General features: G+C 33.9%; 6 protein-coding genes across 6 annotated transcripts; 2 read left to right on the plus strand and 4 right to left on the minus strand.

Annotated features, from left to right (window-relative positions):
- Positions 1 to 669: 669 nt before the first annotated feature.
- Positions 670 to 1,922, minus strand: WICANDRAFT_84732 (uncharacterized protein; the record flags this gene model as incomplete). Its single annotated transcript, XM_019185767.1, has 5 exons — positions 670 to 999; positions 1,051 to 1,144; positions 1,197 to 1,248; positions 1,360 to 1,392; positions 1,895 to 1,922. The coding sequence occupies 5 exons, from the start codon at positions 1,920 to 1,922 to the stop codon at positions 670 to 672; spliced, it is 537 nt and encodes a 178-aa protein (XP_019038283.1).
- Positions 1,923 to 4,075: 2,153 nt separating this feature from the next.
- SAM50 (SAM complex subunit SAM50) lies at positions 4,076 to 5,714 on the plus strand (the record flags this gene model as incomplete). Its single annotated transcript, XM_019180456.1, has 2 exons — positions 4,076 to 4,209; positions 4,266 to 5,714. The coding sequence occupies exons 1-2, from the start codon at positions 4,180 to 4,182 to the stop codon at positions 5,712 to 5,714; spliced, it is 1,479 nt and encodes a 492-aa protein (XP_019038284.1). The 5' UTR covers positions 4,076 to 4,179.
- A 45-nt stretch (positions 5,715 to 5,759) lies between these two features.
- Positions 5,760 to 6,782, minus strand: CAB2 (phosphopantothenate--cysteine ligase CAB2; the record flags this gene model as incomplete). Its single annotated transcript, XM_019183574.1, has 1 exon — positions 5,760 to 6,782. The coding sequence occupies one exon, from the start codon at positions 6,780 to 6,782 to the stop codon at positions 5,760 to 5,762; it is 1,023 nt and encodes a 340-aa protein (XP_019038285.1).
- Positions 6,783 to 7,799: 1,017 nt separating this feature from the next.
- Positions 7,800 to 7,979, minus strand: WICANDRAFT_23873 (uncharacterized protein; the record flags this gene model as incomplete). Its single annotated transcript, XM_019181005.1, has 1 exon — positions 7,800 to 7,979. A coding segment is annotated over one exon (180 nt), but the record flags the coding sequence as incomplete, so codon positions are not given.
- Positions 7,980 to 9,956: 1,977 nt separating this feature from the next.
- TRM12 (tRNA(Phe) (4-demethylwyosine(37)-C(7)) aminocarboxypropyltransferase) lies at positions 9,957 to 11,192 on the minus strand (the record flags this gene model as incomplete). Its single annotated transcript, XM_019180543.1, has 1 exon — positions 9,957 to 11,192. A coding segment is annotated over one exon (1,236 nt), but the record flags the coding sequence as incomplete, so codon positions are not given.
- Positions 11,193 to 11,632: 440 nt separating this feature from the next.
- Positions 11,633 to 12,436, plus strand: SDS3 (Sds3p; the record flags this gene model as incomplete). The annotated part of the gene is made up of 1 exon (XM_019183575.1): positions 11,633 to 12,436. One exon carries the CDS (start codon positions 11,633 to 11,635, stop codon positions 12,434 to 12,436), a length of 804 nt encoding a protein of 267 aa, XP_019038288.1.
- Positions 12,437 to 13,175: the final 739 nt, after the last annotated feature.

Below are 13,175 nucleotides of genomic sequence, written 5' to 3' on the forward strand. Positions count from 1 at the left end.
ATTGAAACGAAAACCTGTCTTGATAATAATTAATTGATTAAAAAAGGGGATATTAAAAGCACTCCAGTATGATATAAATGAGCACAAAGTTGAAGCGAATGAGTTGATATGAAATTGGATAAAACAATTAAGGGAAAATAACACACCAAACACTATAAGTTAATCAATATTGTATAGCTGATATTGTTTTCTTGAATTGAAATGAAGAAAAAACACACAATTGTCTAGTTATAAAGAGATGTTTAAAAAAAGCAGCTTATAGATGAAATGAGCGACTTGATCTTTTGTCCGTTTCCAAAATAATTTAGAGATATTTATTGGTTTCTTGATGAGTTTAAAACACGAGAAGTTTTTGTGAACCCTTAATCAACTATTGGAATTTGGAAGTTTTTCAAAAGAACGTGGGAAAAATAAGCTTTTGTAAAAGTGAGTACAAAAATAGTGTGATATAAAATTTGGTGACTGAGTAGCAGCAAACACAGGGAAAGACTGGTTGGATTATTGATAAAGAATTAGCTGATGAAATGTTGTTGTTGTTGTTGATAAATTGTCAGTTTTTTTCGTGGGAATGTTTTTCCCTCGACGAAAACGGAAAAAATTATCTTGACTTCCCAATCGGGTAATAAACGAGATACTACGTGTAATAGATTTTGCAATATTGTATTAAATTCACATTTCACCACAATTTGTAATTTTAACAGGGACTTTTGGCCTGTCGTTTTCCTCGACACTGACTCTTTCAATCTGATTGACTATATCGTGTCCTTCAATCACAGTCCCAAATACAACATGTTTCCCGTCTAAATGCGGTTGGCTGTCCAGTGTTATAAAGAATTGACATCCATTTGTGTTTGGTCCTGAATTGGCCATGCTGAGACTGTATTTCTCATGGTTGTGGTAGAACCCTTCATCTTCAAATTGCTTTGAACCATAAATTGAATATGACCCGAGACCATTATGACTTATGAAATCACCACCTTGTATCATGAATCCTTTGATCTGGCAAGAGGTTAGTGGTGGGTTATCAGAAAATACGCTCTTTATACTCACCACTCTGTGGAATGTACTGTTTTTGTATCCAATTGGCTTGTTCTGAGCTGACCTATGCTCTCCAGTGCAAAACTGTCTAAAGTTTTCACATGTTCTACCAAATTGTTAGTATCTTCAAGCTAGACAAATGCAGTAACAACACTCACTTGGGTAGCCTATCAGCATAAAGCAAGAACTTCACTCTTCCCAATGGTTTAGCTATTCATATTAGTAACTGATTCTGACTTGGTTCAAAAGATCACTCACGTCCTAATGATATCTAGAATTGTCAGTATTAGTCCTAGAGACTCGTAACGAAAACGACAATACACACATCAAAGAACACTATTGGATTCTCTTTCCCTTGAACAACCACTTCACTCATCTTTGACTGGCTATGACTTTATCAATGCTTTTTCTGTTTTGAAATTCTGTTTGTTTTGATTTTTTCTTTGACAGATGAAAAAGACAGAAAAACAGAAAACTTCATCACAACTCAACTATAAAACCACATCAATTCCAACCAAAACATGAATTCACAATCTTTTCAAGATGATAGAGACTAAACTAATCAATTTCCATTAACTCAGAATGCTCAAGAACCCACTATTCAACCGTGAAGAGTTTTACAACAGGTGCAAACGTGCTTTACATAAAGATCTATTACACATCAACTTTGGGAATGATTATTTTGGACTTCATGATAACTCCTTATTATCTCATACAGATAACTATGATATCCATAATGCAAAAGTGTTGCCAAAAGTGTTGCAAAACTTTGTTAACAAGAAAACATGGGCAAAATTCTTACTATCAATGCCCGAAACTGGGCTAATTTACTATCCAAATTGTACTCCAAGTAAACCACCAAGACTTGAATTGGAAGATGTCATGAATCCAATACATGATCGTTTCAGAAACGTTCAAATTCATGAATTCAAAGAATTGGATGATGATTATTTTGAATATGGATTATCTAAATTATTAGAAATGATTGAAGCTGGTGATAAAGTTTCTGGTGATAATTATGGAGATTTTTTCAATATTGAGAGTGATGAACCTTTGATAATTGATCAAGTTGGACATACAACTATAAATGAATATTGTATTAAAGTGATAAATCAAACTTTAAAATTTTTAGACCATACAATTGGTTCTGCGGGTTTTCAACAAATTGAAAATTTTCATTCAGATGATGCTGAATATAGTGGAACAATTCAAAAGATCTTGTGGAATGATTATTTTACATACAAAGTTCCTGAACATGTACATATTGCTGAAAATGGCTCTGATTCTATACTTCTCAACGTTGCTAGATTTGGATTACAAGATGTTTTTAATGAGATCCTAAACAGTGAATCATTTTGTTCCCAGTCTCAAGAATTTGAAACTTTGATGAAAGAGGTTGTTTGTTATATGATTACTGCTCAAACCACAAGATGTATCTTGACTGATTATGTCACTTCGATCTACATTGAAATAGGCGTTGTTGATGGTGAATGTTGTCCTAATAATGATCATGCCTTTATTGATTTAATCAGATACAAAGTTGTTAACAGTACTTCAAGCGGTTTAACGTTACGTTCATTACTTGCCTGGTACTTCTTCACCGCTGGCTACCAAACTGTCAATAATCACAGAGATGCTGAGCTCAGAATTTTGGATAACCTTGCAAATAGATTCTTGATGAAACCATCAAACTATACAGTTCAGTATAATAAGAAGCTTGAAACTCTTTTCCAATTCACTCCAAGCTTGAGAAAGCATTTCAAAGGTAAGAGACAGAGGATAATGGCCGACCTTGCATCTTTTGAAAAGATAAATAATGGGCCAGATTGTCTTTTTGAATCTTTTAAAGTACCAACTTCGATCTTCAACTTAAAGGTTGATCCAGTATCAATAAAGACCCCCTTTGTTTTAGTCAAGATCTTCAACCCATTATACTTGAAGGGTAAATTGGTCCATGGTGATAGTCACTCTAGAAAAATAGCAGCAGAGCAGCTTTTCTTAGATGAAGTTGTTGCAGCTAGTGCTATCTCCAAACACAAGAAAGCTGCTAAGTCAAGGAACAGTTATGAAACAACCATTAGCTCAAATCCTATTCTTAGTTGTGGGTATCTCTGCCTCACAGGTTCATACAATCGTATTCAACATTTTGGATTATTTTTGGCTACTCAATATGATGAAGATGCCACTGTTGCAACTTCAAGGAAGGATATTCTCAAAGGATTGAAGCAATTGAAAGTCTTTTATTCAAAATTGAAACGAGGTGCTAAAGGTGATTCAAAAGTTCAACCTAGGATTATGATTAATGCGAAGGGTGAAGTTCTCCTAAGTGATTTCCAAAGAGAATGGGAAAGAACAATAAATCTTGAACAGTCATCTTCAATAATTGGTGAGCAAGAGCCTAATCGAGCAACATTGGTGAAAATGATGGAGAATTTCCAACCATATTCTTAGTGATTTTTAGATTTGTTTAATGACGTTGTGTAGATGATATATTGTGGTATGAAATACTCATTTGTACTTGATCTACAGATGGCATAATTGTAGTTAAAAAAACATTTTATTAGTCATTTTCCCCAAAAGAATCAATATATTTTCAATTGAATATCAAATGGGATTAACCAACTGTAGCCAACATATCATAGCGACATTCAGCTTTATCAATTATCAGTGATGATTAGCTCACAGCTTATCATAATCACATTCTGCTTACCAATTATTAGTAATTTCAATGTAAAACTTAATCCCAAAATGGATTTCCTGAAGGAGTCTTAATACTAACATAATTTGAATGAAACATTAATTATTGAATGGTGAGAAAGTCCTTTATCCTAGCTTAGAATAAAATCTAGCTAAATATTCCTAAAATCAGAGAAATACTATGCGACAAGAAATCCCTTAGTCAAAACGGAAATCAATCATAAATAGTGATAATAAGCGGTGCATCAATTGTAACTCAATCACATCTAAATATTAGAAGATTGAATACTGAAGTTGAAAGCTCGAAGAAAGCCAGTTAATTTTGTTTTTCAACCCTTAATTGGTTATGGGCGATGGTCGCGATGGCTTTTTCTTACTGGACAGAATTATAGAGTTCAAAGATCAAAAGATTTGGGAAACGCATTTGTAGCAATTAGTTCAAGGATGTCTTTGGATCTTAAAGATGACGATAACGTGTGTATTTAGCTCTATTGGTATAGTATCATTTCCTTTGCTAACATCTTTCCCAGGTCATCAACAGGATCACTAATGGGTTCAAACCAAAGGATCAAGAACTTTCACAATTGGATAAACTAGAAATAGAGAAACACCAAATCATACAGAAACAAGGGAAGCTATTCCTCGAAGAATTGTTCAGAAACAATAGCACCAGACCCATCCACGTGTCCAAAGTGCAAATCGAAGGCACAGAACAGTTTAGAGACTCTTTTTTAACTGCCCAAATATTACCATTCATTAATGATTCACAAAATTTAACAAAATTATTAACCAATGTGGATAAAGTTAGTTCAAATTTCTTCAAGACTTCCACTATAGATAACTTTGCCATAAACTTAACCACACCACCTTATCGTTCCTCGTCACATATTCCTGAAAATGCTATAGAAATCATACCACATATCAAATTATTCCCAGTAAAGAAATTCATGGCCAAGACTGGTACAAATATAGGAAATGGTGAAGGTGATGGATACATGACTTTCCAATTCAAAAATATATTTGGAGGTGGTGAAAATGTGATATTTGATGCTACAACGGGGACAAGAACAAGATCATCATATCTATTGAATTATTCCTCACCTTTTTTCAATAATGCAAATTGGAAAAGTGATAACTCTTTATTCATAACAAGTCGTAAAATAGATTGGTCCTCGCATGAACAGTTGATTAAAGGGTTGAATAATAAATTGGTTTCTATAAATTTGGGTAATGAAAGTCAAATAAACCACGAGTTTTCAGTGGAGAATATCCTAAGAAGTATAACTAATGTTTCTCCATTGGCTTCAAATAATGTTTTATACCATGCTGGTGATGATTTTAAAACAAGTTTGATCTATAAATTTGGGTTCGATTCAAGAAATGATAGAACTTTACCTACAAGAGGTGCTTATTTTTCATTGATTAATGAAATTTCAGGTATTTTCCCTAAATTCAACACTAGTAAATTTTTAAAACAATCTTTTGAATCAGCATATGCAACAAATTTTAATGATGGTGATCAAATCTTGAACATATCATTCAGAGGTGGTTGGTTATACAGTTTCAAAAACACAACACACCTAATGGATAGATTTTATCTTGGTGGTCCAAATGATGTTCGTGGGTTTTTCTTCAATGGATTAGGTCCAAGAAATTTTAATGACACTTTAGGTGGTGATGTTTTCCTAAGTGGTGGTATCAGTTTATTCAATAGGATCCCATTTGTCAGTAAAGAATCAAATTTCAAACTGCATTCATTTGTAAATTTTGGAAGATTAATACCTTTGGATAAGAATGAACATATAAGTCATACTGTTAAGGAATTATTATCAGAACCTTCAATCGGTGCAGGTTTTGGTTTAGTTTTCAAACATCCAGTTGCAAGATTTGAATTAAACTTTGTGTTGCCTGTTACTGCTCATGAAAATGATTCTTCAAGAAAAGGATTACAATATGGTATAGGGTTGACATTCATGTAATTTAGCAATGTAAATAAACATATATATATAGGGACTGATTTCTTTTTAATGAATTGCGATCCATTCTTGATGCTCTTTGATAACTGCTGGAATGATTAAACTTTCGATATCGACACCTTTGGCAACATCTTCATCTGATAATCTATACCATACTGGATCATTTTGATAATTCTTGGATACAAACACAACTTCCTTCTTTCTAGTTTGTAATAGATTACCAATGACTAGCTGATGATTATAACGATCCAATGCTTGATTAGCCTTTTTAATCAATATTGATTTATCAGTTTCTAATTTAAAACTTGTAATCATAGCACCTGGGGCCCATGAATCAACTAATCTTCTAAGGAATTTAGGCACAGGATCTAAATTAACCACTAATTTCCCTCCATTATGATCTTGTGCTTGGATTTTATGCTCTGGTAATTTGGAATGTGGTAGAAAGAAATCAGAAACTGCTGCTGCAAGATAAAATAAAGCTCGTGTACCAACTTTATCCAATATTTTGGAAATTTCCTTCAATGAAAATAAATATTGTGTAACGGTAGTGAATGGTAATAATAACAACAAGTTTTGATCTCTTGCATCATTATATTTTTTCCAAACTTTATGCATCTGTTCACTATATTTTGGATTGATTTCTAATTTCCCATCAATCTCTGTCATATAATCCAAGAAGCAGTTTGTTGTATGGCTATAATGTCTAGAATATGGTAATAATGAAAACTCTCTATGTAAGAATATCACAGCATATCCATTCTCTAGGAAATACTCGGCACTTGTAGCACCTCTTGTACCAGCACTAAAATTATCAATAAATCTAACAGTATTGTTTTCTAATGGGACAGTGGTACCACCAGATGTGACTAAGACAACTTTACGTCCTGTTTTTTCATGGATCTGAACAAACTGTTCAGCTTCAGCACATAAATCTTTTAAATATGGGGGTGGTATATTAGTCTTGAAATAATTGTCTTCATCTAATGATTCAGCAACTGGGAAATCTGGTACAGTTCTGTCAATGGCTGTTTCTGTGTCTGGTGCCGAGGTACGGATATTCTGTGGCATTATGGGAGGGTTGGTATTGTGGTTAGTTCCTGGATTGAAGATGCAAGGTTCCAATGTCCAGTTCCTGAATGATTACTATAATCTTCGTTTATTTGAATCAACGTTAATCTGCGAATTTCTCCAGACAATAGAACGAGTTCGCGAAAGTGATTGTTTTTACCCGGATACACTGACACATACAAAATTCAGTTATTACACAATCAATTTAACAGGGTTTTATTATATAGAAAAACCTCTAATTGGTATTATTATATTGCATCCTTAATAATTAATAATTGTTTAATATATTTAATTAATAATAATTTGTAAATATTAATTATTTAATATTAATATTAGCGCTCGCTAGCTGCTAGCTGTACGACGTCGTCGACGTCGAACGTTATTATAAGTTAAGCAGCTGATAAATTACTAATTATATATAAATATAATTAATGTATAATATTAATTATGCAAAGCAGCCAATTAAACTCATGATGCTGTTTAAACAATATATATATATTAATATCATATAATATTAATATGCAGATGAGCCGGCCTACGTATAATAATATCAATATTAATGAATATCAGTAAAACATTTCATTAAAGATAAGTAATAATACAATGCTGATTGAGCAATCCCAATCATGAAGCATGTTTCTATAAAGATATCATAAATAACATCGTAAAACATAAAAAAGTGAACGGGTATAATAAAAAGGTAAATAGAAACAAACAGAGAAAGAAGAAAAAATAAAAACAAAACAATTCTCAATAAATATAACGAAAGAATATAGTAGAGTGTCATTCCAGATCACTTCCTTGATCACTTATCCCACTATGGTTTGGTGAATTCCCATACAGTAAAGAGGGAAATTGTTGATACAAACCTTCAGGAAATTGATTATCATTTGCAGAATCGCCATTAACCTCCAATTTCGGCACGATTAAACTATCACCTTTACCTCTCTTGGTCTTTTCACGTTCATGCTCTTCAACTAAAGGTCTAATACATTCTTTACCAGCTTCTGTCTTAAAATGTCGACCTAACGCATCAGTTCTTGCAAATTTCTTACCACACCCCCATTGTGTAACTCCATCAGCTAAAACACCACGACATTCATAACGTTTTTTACCACTGTGTAAATCTTCATGACGTTTTCTATCATGTTGTCTTGCAAACGCCTTACCACAAACAGTACAAACAAATGGTCTTTCATCAGTATGTGTACGAAGATGTGATTTCAAATTATATGGTCTTGTAAATCTTTTTTCACATAAATGACATGCATAAATTGATGGATGTTTTTGAACTCTTCTATTTGATTGATTTGGTGAAGCTAATTCCAACATTTTTTCACGATTTTGAGATAATGACCTACTACGATCTTGTCCTGATGTGGAATTTGAACGAGATCTTGATTGGCGACGTTGACGCCCTTGTCTCATATTCGAATGCTGTTGATCTTCAACTTTCAATAAATCTGAAGGTGATCCATCGTTTGGTGATAATAGATTAGCATAATGACCAGCTTTAATGTTTTGAGAAGAATTAGAACCGGCTCTTGAATGATTTGGTGAGTTATTTGGAGATGATCTATTTGAACTGAATAATGATGGTGTTTTCTTGGAGATTTCTTCAGGTGCAGCTTCAATTGAAATAGTTATTGGTGATTGATGACTCATCAATGTATTGTTGGTTTGTAAATTTTCCTCTGTTAATCTATTCAACTGATTGCTTAAAAGATCAATCTCACTGGTACTTGCATCATTAAATTCATTTGCATTTAAATTCATGTTGTTTACACCACCATCCAAAAATCCAGCAGTTTGTGATAATACGTCATCATCAAAATGAGATGGAGAATAAGCAGACAGGTATGGTGAGCCACCAGCAGAAGATAAATCGCTTAAGGCTGAATTTGATGGAGATGGACGTAATCCTTGGAAAGCTGCTCCCCCATTATCTGGAACCAATAAATTGGAACTTTCAGTAGATTGTTGATGTTGTAAAAACTGTGTTGGGTTCTGTTCAAAATTTGTACTCGACGAGCTACCACCATAATGCATCTGTGGCTGTTGCTGTTGATAATTATTACTCAGACTTCCCTGATTGAACTCTTCTTGTGGGGGTGTAGATATTATCATTGGTGGAGGTGAAGTGTATGATTGGTTTGATTGAGATTGTGACCCATTTGAGCTAACTTGTTGTAGAGTTGGCGTGTGAAGTTGAACAGGACTATTATTACCATTGATGCCAGCATTTAAATCTTGGAAATCAGATGAGACATATCGTAATGAATGGTTAACTGATAAGACATTTGATGGTGAATTTAGTGTGTTGAGTTCATCCAAAAACAACGAAACATCATCATGTTGGGTATTTAATGTTAAGTCTGTTTGAGATGAGGCTTTTTGTAAGTTGTAATCAATCTTGAAGCCTGGAACAGGACTCTGTTGTCTTTGTTGTTGTTGTGGAACTTGAGTTTGAGCCTGTTGAGGGTTCTCAAAGCCCTGAAGGCCCTGTCCATACAACTTTTGGTTAATATTTGGGTATGTATTTTGAACATTACTTGGTAGATACTGAGACAACCCTGGAGAATTCATGTTAGATTCTGGTGACAAGTTCACAAACTGGTCAAAGTTCTCATTATTACCATTATTGTTGTTGTTATTGTTATTCTCATTGGTGTACGGAAAATCATCCGCCATGTTTTCGGTCTTTATATTGAACTTGGACATTTTGAGCTAAAATGGTAGCAGATACTCTTGTGCTAATTATTTCCTATAACTATCTCTGTGTATATCTTATGGATATTCTTTTCTTTTCAGTTGAACCAGCTGACTCTTATCGAACAAAGCACCTTTTAAATTTAACACCGACAAAGCGAAACCTGACTCCGCCTAGTTGAACCGCTTTTTGATATACGTAGCCTGTTGCACTTAAACCAGCTATTTGCAAAGGTAACTTAGTTTGAATATGGATTGGATATGGATTGTTGTATGTGTAAGGAAATGTTTTATTTATACAACCCACTTTTTGTTTGGCCAAAAACGGTTTTTTTTTCTTCTGGGAAATTTTAGTTAGACTTATGGAATTATTACGTAATCAGAATACGTAATTTTAGTATCAAGAGACGGAAATGCTACAATTTGGTTTGGAATTTGGAAGGTTGAGATTTAATTTTTGATCTCTAGTTTGAAGTCTGCACAGATATGCCATATTCCAGGTGCAAAAGTCTTAATTTTCTCCAGGTGAAGTGGGATAATATTCATGTTGTGTTCGGTTTTGTCATCAAGTGCTAAATTTGTTAGTTCCACAGCTGTCAAGTTCATGAATGTGGGCAAGTTATCAACAGATTCATTCTCATGAATATGGATTGTGGTATTGGTGGTGGAGAATGTATTGACCAAAGTTAAAGTGTGCTGCCAACTTTGTCTAGAAGATGGTAATAACCCCATATTCACATGACTGATATTAAAATGTTGATTAGTTTGACACAATCTCTCATTAACAAACTCATTACTCTCATTGAAAATCCAACATTGAACACTATCATCCCATTCAATTTCTTCATTTCTTGAAACAACTTTATAACTGAAACCATTCTTTGCAACACCACGTATCAAACCTTGAATACTCCATGGGTTAATCTCAAAACAAAATACTTTGGCACCTAGTTTCAAATAACTTAATGTAAAATATCCAATTCCAGCATACATATCGACAACTGTTGTATTCTTTACATCTTTAAATGACAAAACCCTGGCTTTTTCCTTAATGTTTCCTCGACTAAACATGGTGTATCTTGGAGCCCAAGTTTGGTATATCCCATTCTGAACAACGGTACACCAAAAAGCATCTTCAAAGTCTTTCTCGGTTGGGTTATCGAACATTTCTGAGGTTGGTTCGGGGCCAAAATCTCCAAATAGTGGTGAAATATTGAATGGTCTTCTCATGACATCTTGCTCAATGATTGGTTTGTTAATTGCAATGTGCGTTATTTGTGGAAAGTTTGCAAGTAGTTGTTTATAAAATTCTTCTGAAGGGTATAATCTAAAGTGGGCTTCCCATTCTTGTGATTCAAATGTATCTTGATTGTTTATCAAAAGTAATGGTGGATATAATGTGTACTTTTTAGGTATTTTTGATAACAAAATGTTGGACTCTTGACTTGATATCTTTATTCCCTTAAGGTACTTTAAAACTGAATTTTCGATTACATTGCTTGTTTCCACATCCTTAACCACTCTTTCCACCAATTGTGGTCGTATCTTATTATTATTCCGTATCTCATTGTCTAATTGATCTAGTGATTCATACAAAGTTGGGACGATAAAGCCAGCTGCACTCTTTTGAATCTTTAGCGACTTGTCCAATTTCCCAGTCGAAGACAATAGCGTCTTAACAGACTTGACCAAGCTCCCATCATTGACAAACAAATCAACTCTACTCATCTTTTTCTTTGCAATGTACCTCAAATTCAACCCAAACTTGTCCAAATTTTTGTCACAAAATTTTCAAGCTCAGACCAAAAAAAAGTTAAAATAGCGCCTACGGGTTTAGTCGGGAATATCCCAGTTTACCCTCCAATTCGAGGATTCGCGAAATGCTCGAAAAAACAATTACAACTGATAACTTTTGTGCTTTTAGGAAGGTTTTTGCCCTTTTGCTAAAGATTGAGAGACGAGTTATCGTGGAAGTTTAACACGAGAACCAAGAGAAAGTCAAAGACATAACCTAGTCGCAATGGATCAAGTATATTTCGGTGCCCCACAGGCTGATTGTGAGTATTTCGTTTTGATTGAGGACAGAAAATTCTGTTGTTTATTGTATACAAGTTGAACTAACAAGTTATTTCTGTTTAGTAATGTCCAAGAAGGATAAAAAGAGAGCCACTGTTCAAGGAAAGCTTAATAAAATGGATGAAAACTTTAAACTTGACAAGGATTACCACTATCGCTCAATGCTACAAGATTTGCAAAGATCCTTAAGTACGATGCATCAAGGAACGAATGAAGTTCTCGTTGAGAGAATGAAGGATTTTGAAGAATCGAGAGATTATGAATTGGTTGAGTTGAGACTATGGGAAGAATATCAAGTCCAAAGAGCAGAGAAGGAGTTTTTCGAAGAAGTTGAAAAGGCAAACACTGAACATGATGAAATGGTGAAGTTGGTTAAGGAGAAATTATATGCAAATTTGGAGAAACAAATTAAACAATTAAAAGAGGATAAGATTCTACTGGACCTGGCTAATTCACACTCTTATAATATGGATACAAGTTTGACGAATGTCCATGATTTCCATAAAAACACAAGATCATCCAATTCGTTGAAAGATAGCACGATAAGTTCGATTGGTTATATGAGTGATAGAAGAGGGTTGAGAAGACGTGATATGAACTATAGTACAAATAATGATGATAGTCATCTCAGTGCAAATGATTCAGGTAATAATTCAAGCTCAAAAAAGAGAAAAACAAATGGTTCAAGTGGCCGGTACAGTTCAAATGATGAAACTTTTATGAGTGATAATGGTGATCTAAGCTCTATTTTGTTTGGTGAGAAGCCTGAAAAGGTACATACAAGACATTCTTCGAAATCATTTGTCACGCCGCCTGGGTTGAAACCAGAAGAAATTAATGATGATTTGCTACTGATGAAGAAGAAATGATAGAATGTATGATATTTTTGCTTGTTACTTAAAGACTGTGAATCAGCAGTGTAGATTTGTATGATTCCTATTCTCTTTGGTGACTCTGTGAAGTTGAAGTCCACACTTAAGCGCTTTATTGATGTGTTCAAGTTCCTCATGTTTTGTGTACTTCGAACAAAATACTCGAAAAAAACCACTGAATTTCAATCCTTTGAAGATCTAGCGTTTTAAAATCTGATCCACCAACCAAACGGAGCTCATGATTCTTTATCTTGAATGTCCAATAATGAAGCTCTTGAGTTGCTCTATCTAATGAGCCATCACTCATTGAAAACCAACAACAATCAGCCACACAATTGAGGAAACATTGTCCTGATTTCGTCCAAATTTGCTAAAACTTGTTCTTAAGTTTCAACCTCATCCAAGAGATAATTGATGAAAATAATGACTTTAGGTGAATCTATGACCCTGAGTTGATGGAAAATCCCAAACTTTTCTTCAAACTTGTCAACTTTTTACCAATTTTTCGATCAGTCTAACTCCTTGAGGTGAAATCAAAGGGTGTACCATTGTGATTTTCAAATATTTTTGAATTTCAGGAGAAAACTGAGAACGCGTACTAAATTGTAGGGAATCACCATATTGATAACACAACCAACCACCGCCTAATTAGTTTCAAAAGAACTTTGAAATTCTAGAAAGCTGAACCTTTTCATCCCTTTGTGATTTGGGATAAGATAACATAATTTTGAGCACA

This window comes from Wickerhamomyces anomalus (assembly GCF_001661255.1).
Source record: "Wickerhamomyces anomalus NRRL Y-366-8 unplaced genomic scaffold WICANscaffold_4, whole genome shotgun sequence".
NCBI classification, from domain to species: domain Eukaryota; kingdom Fungi; phylum Ascomycota; class Saccharomycetes; order Phaffomycetales; family Wickerhamomycetaceae; genus Hansenula; species Hansenula anomala.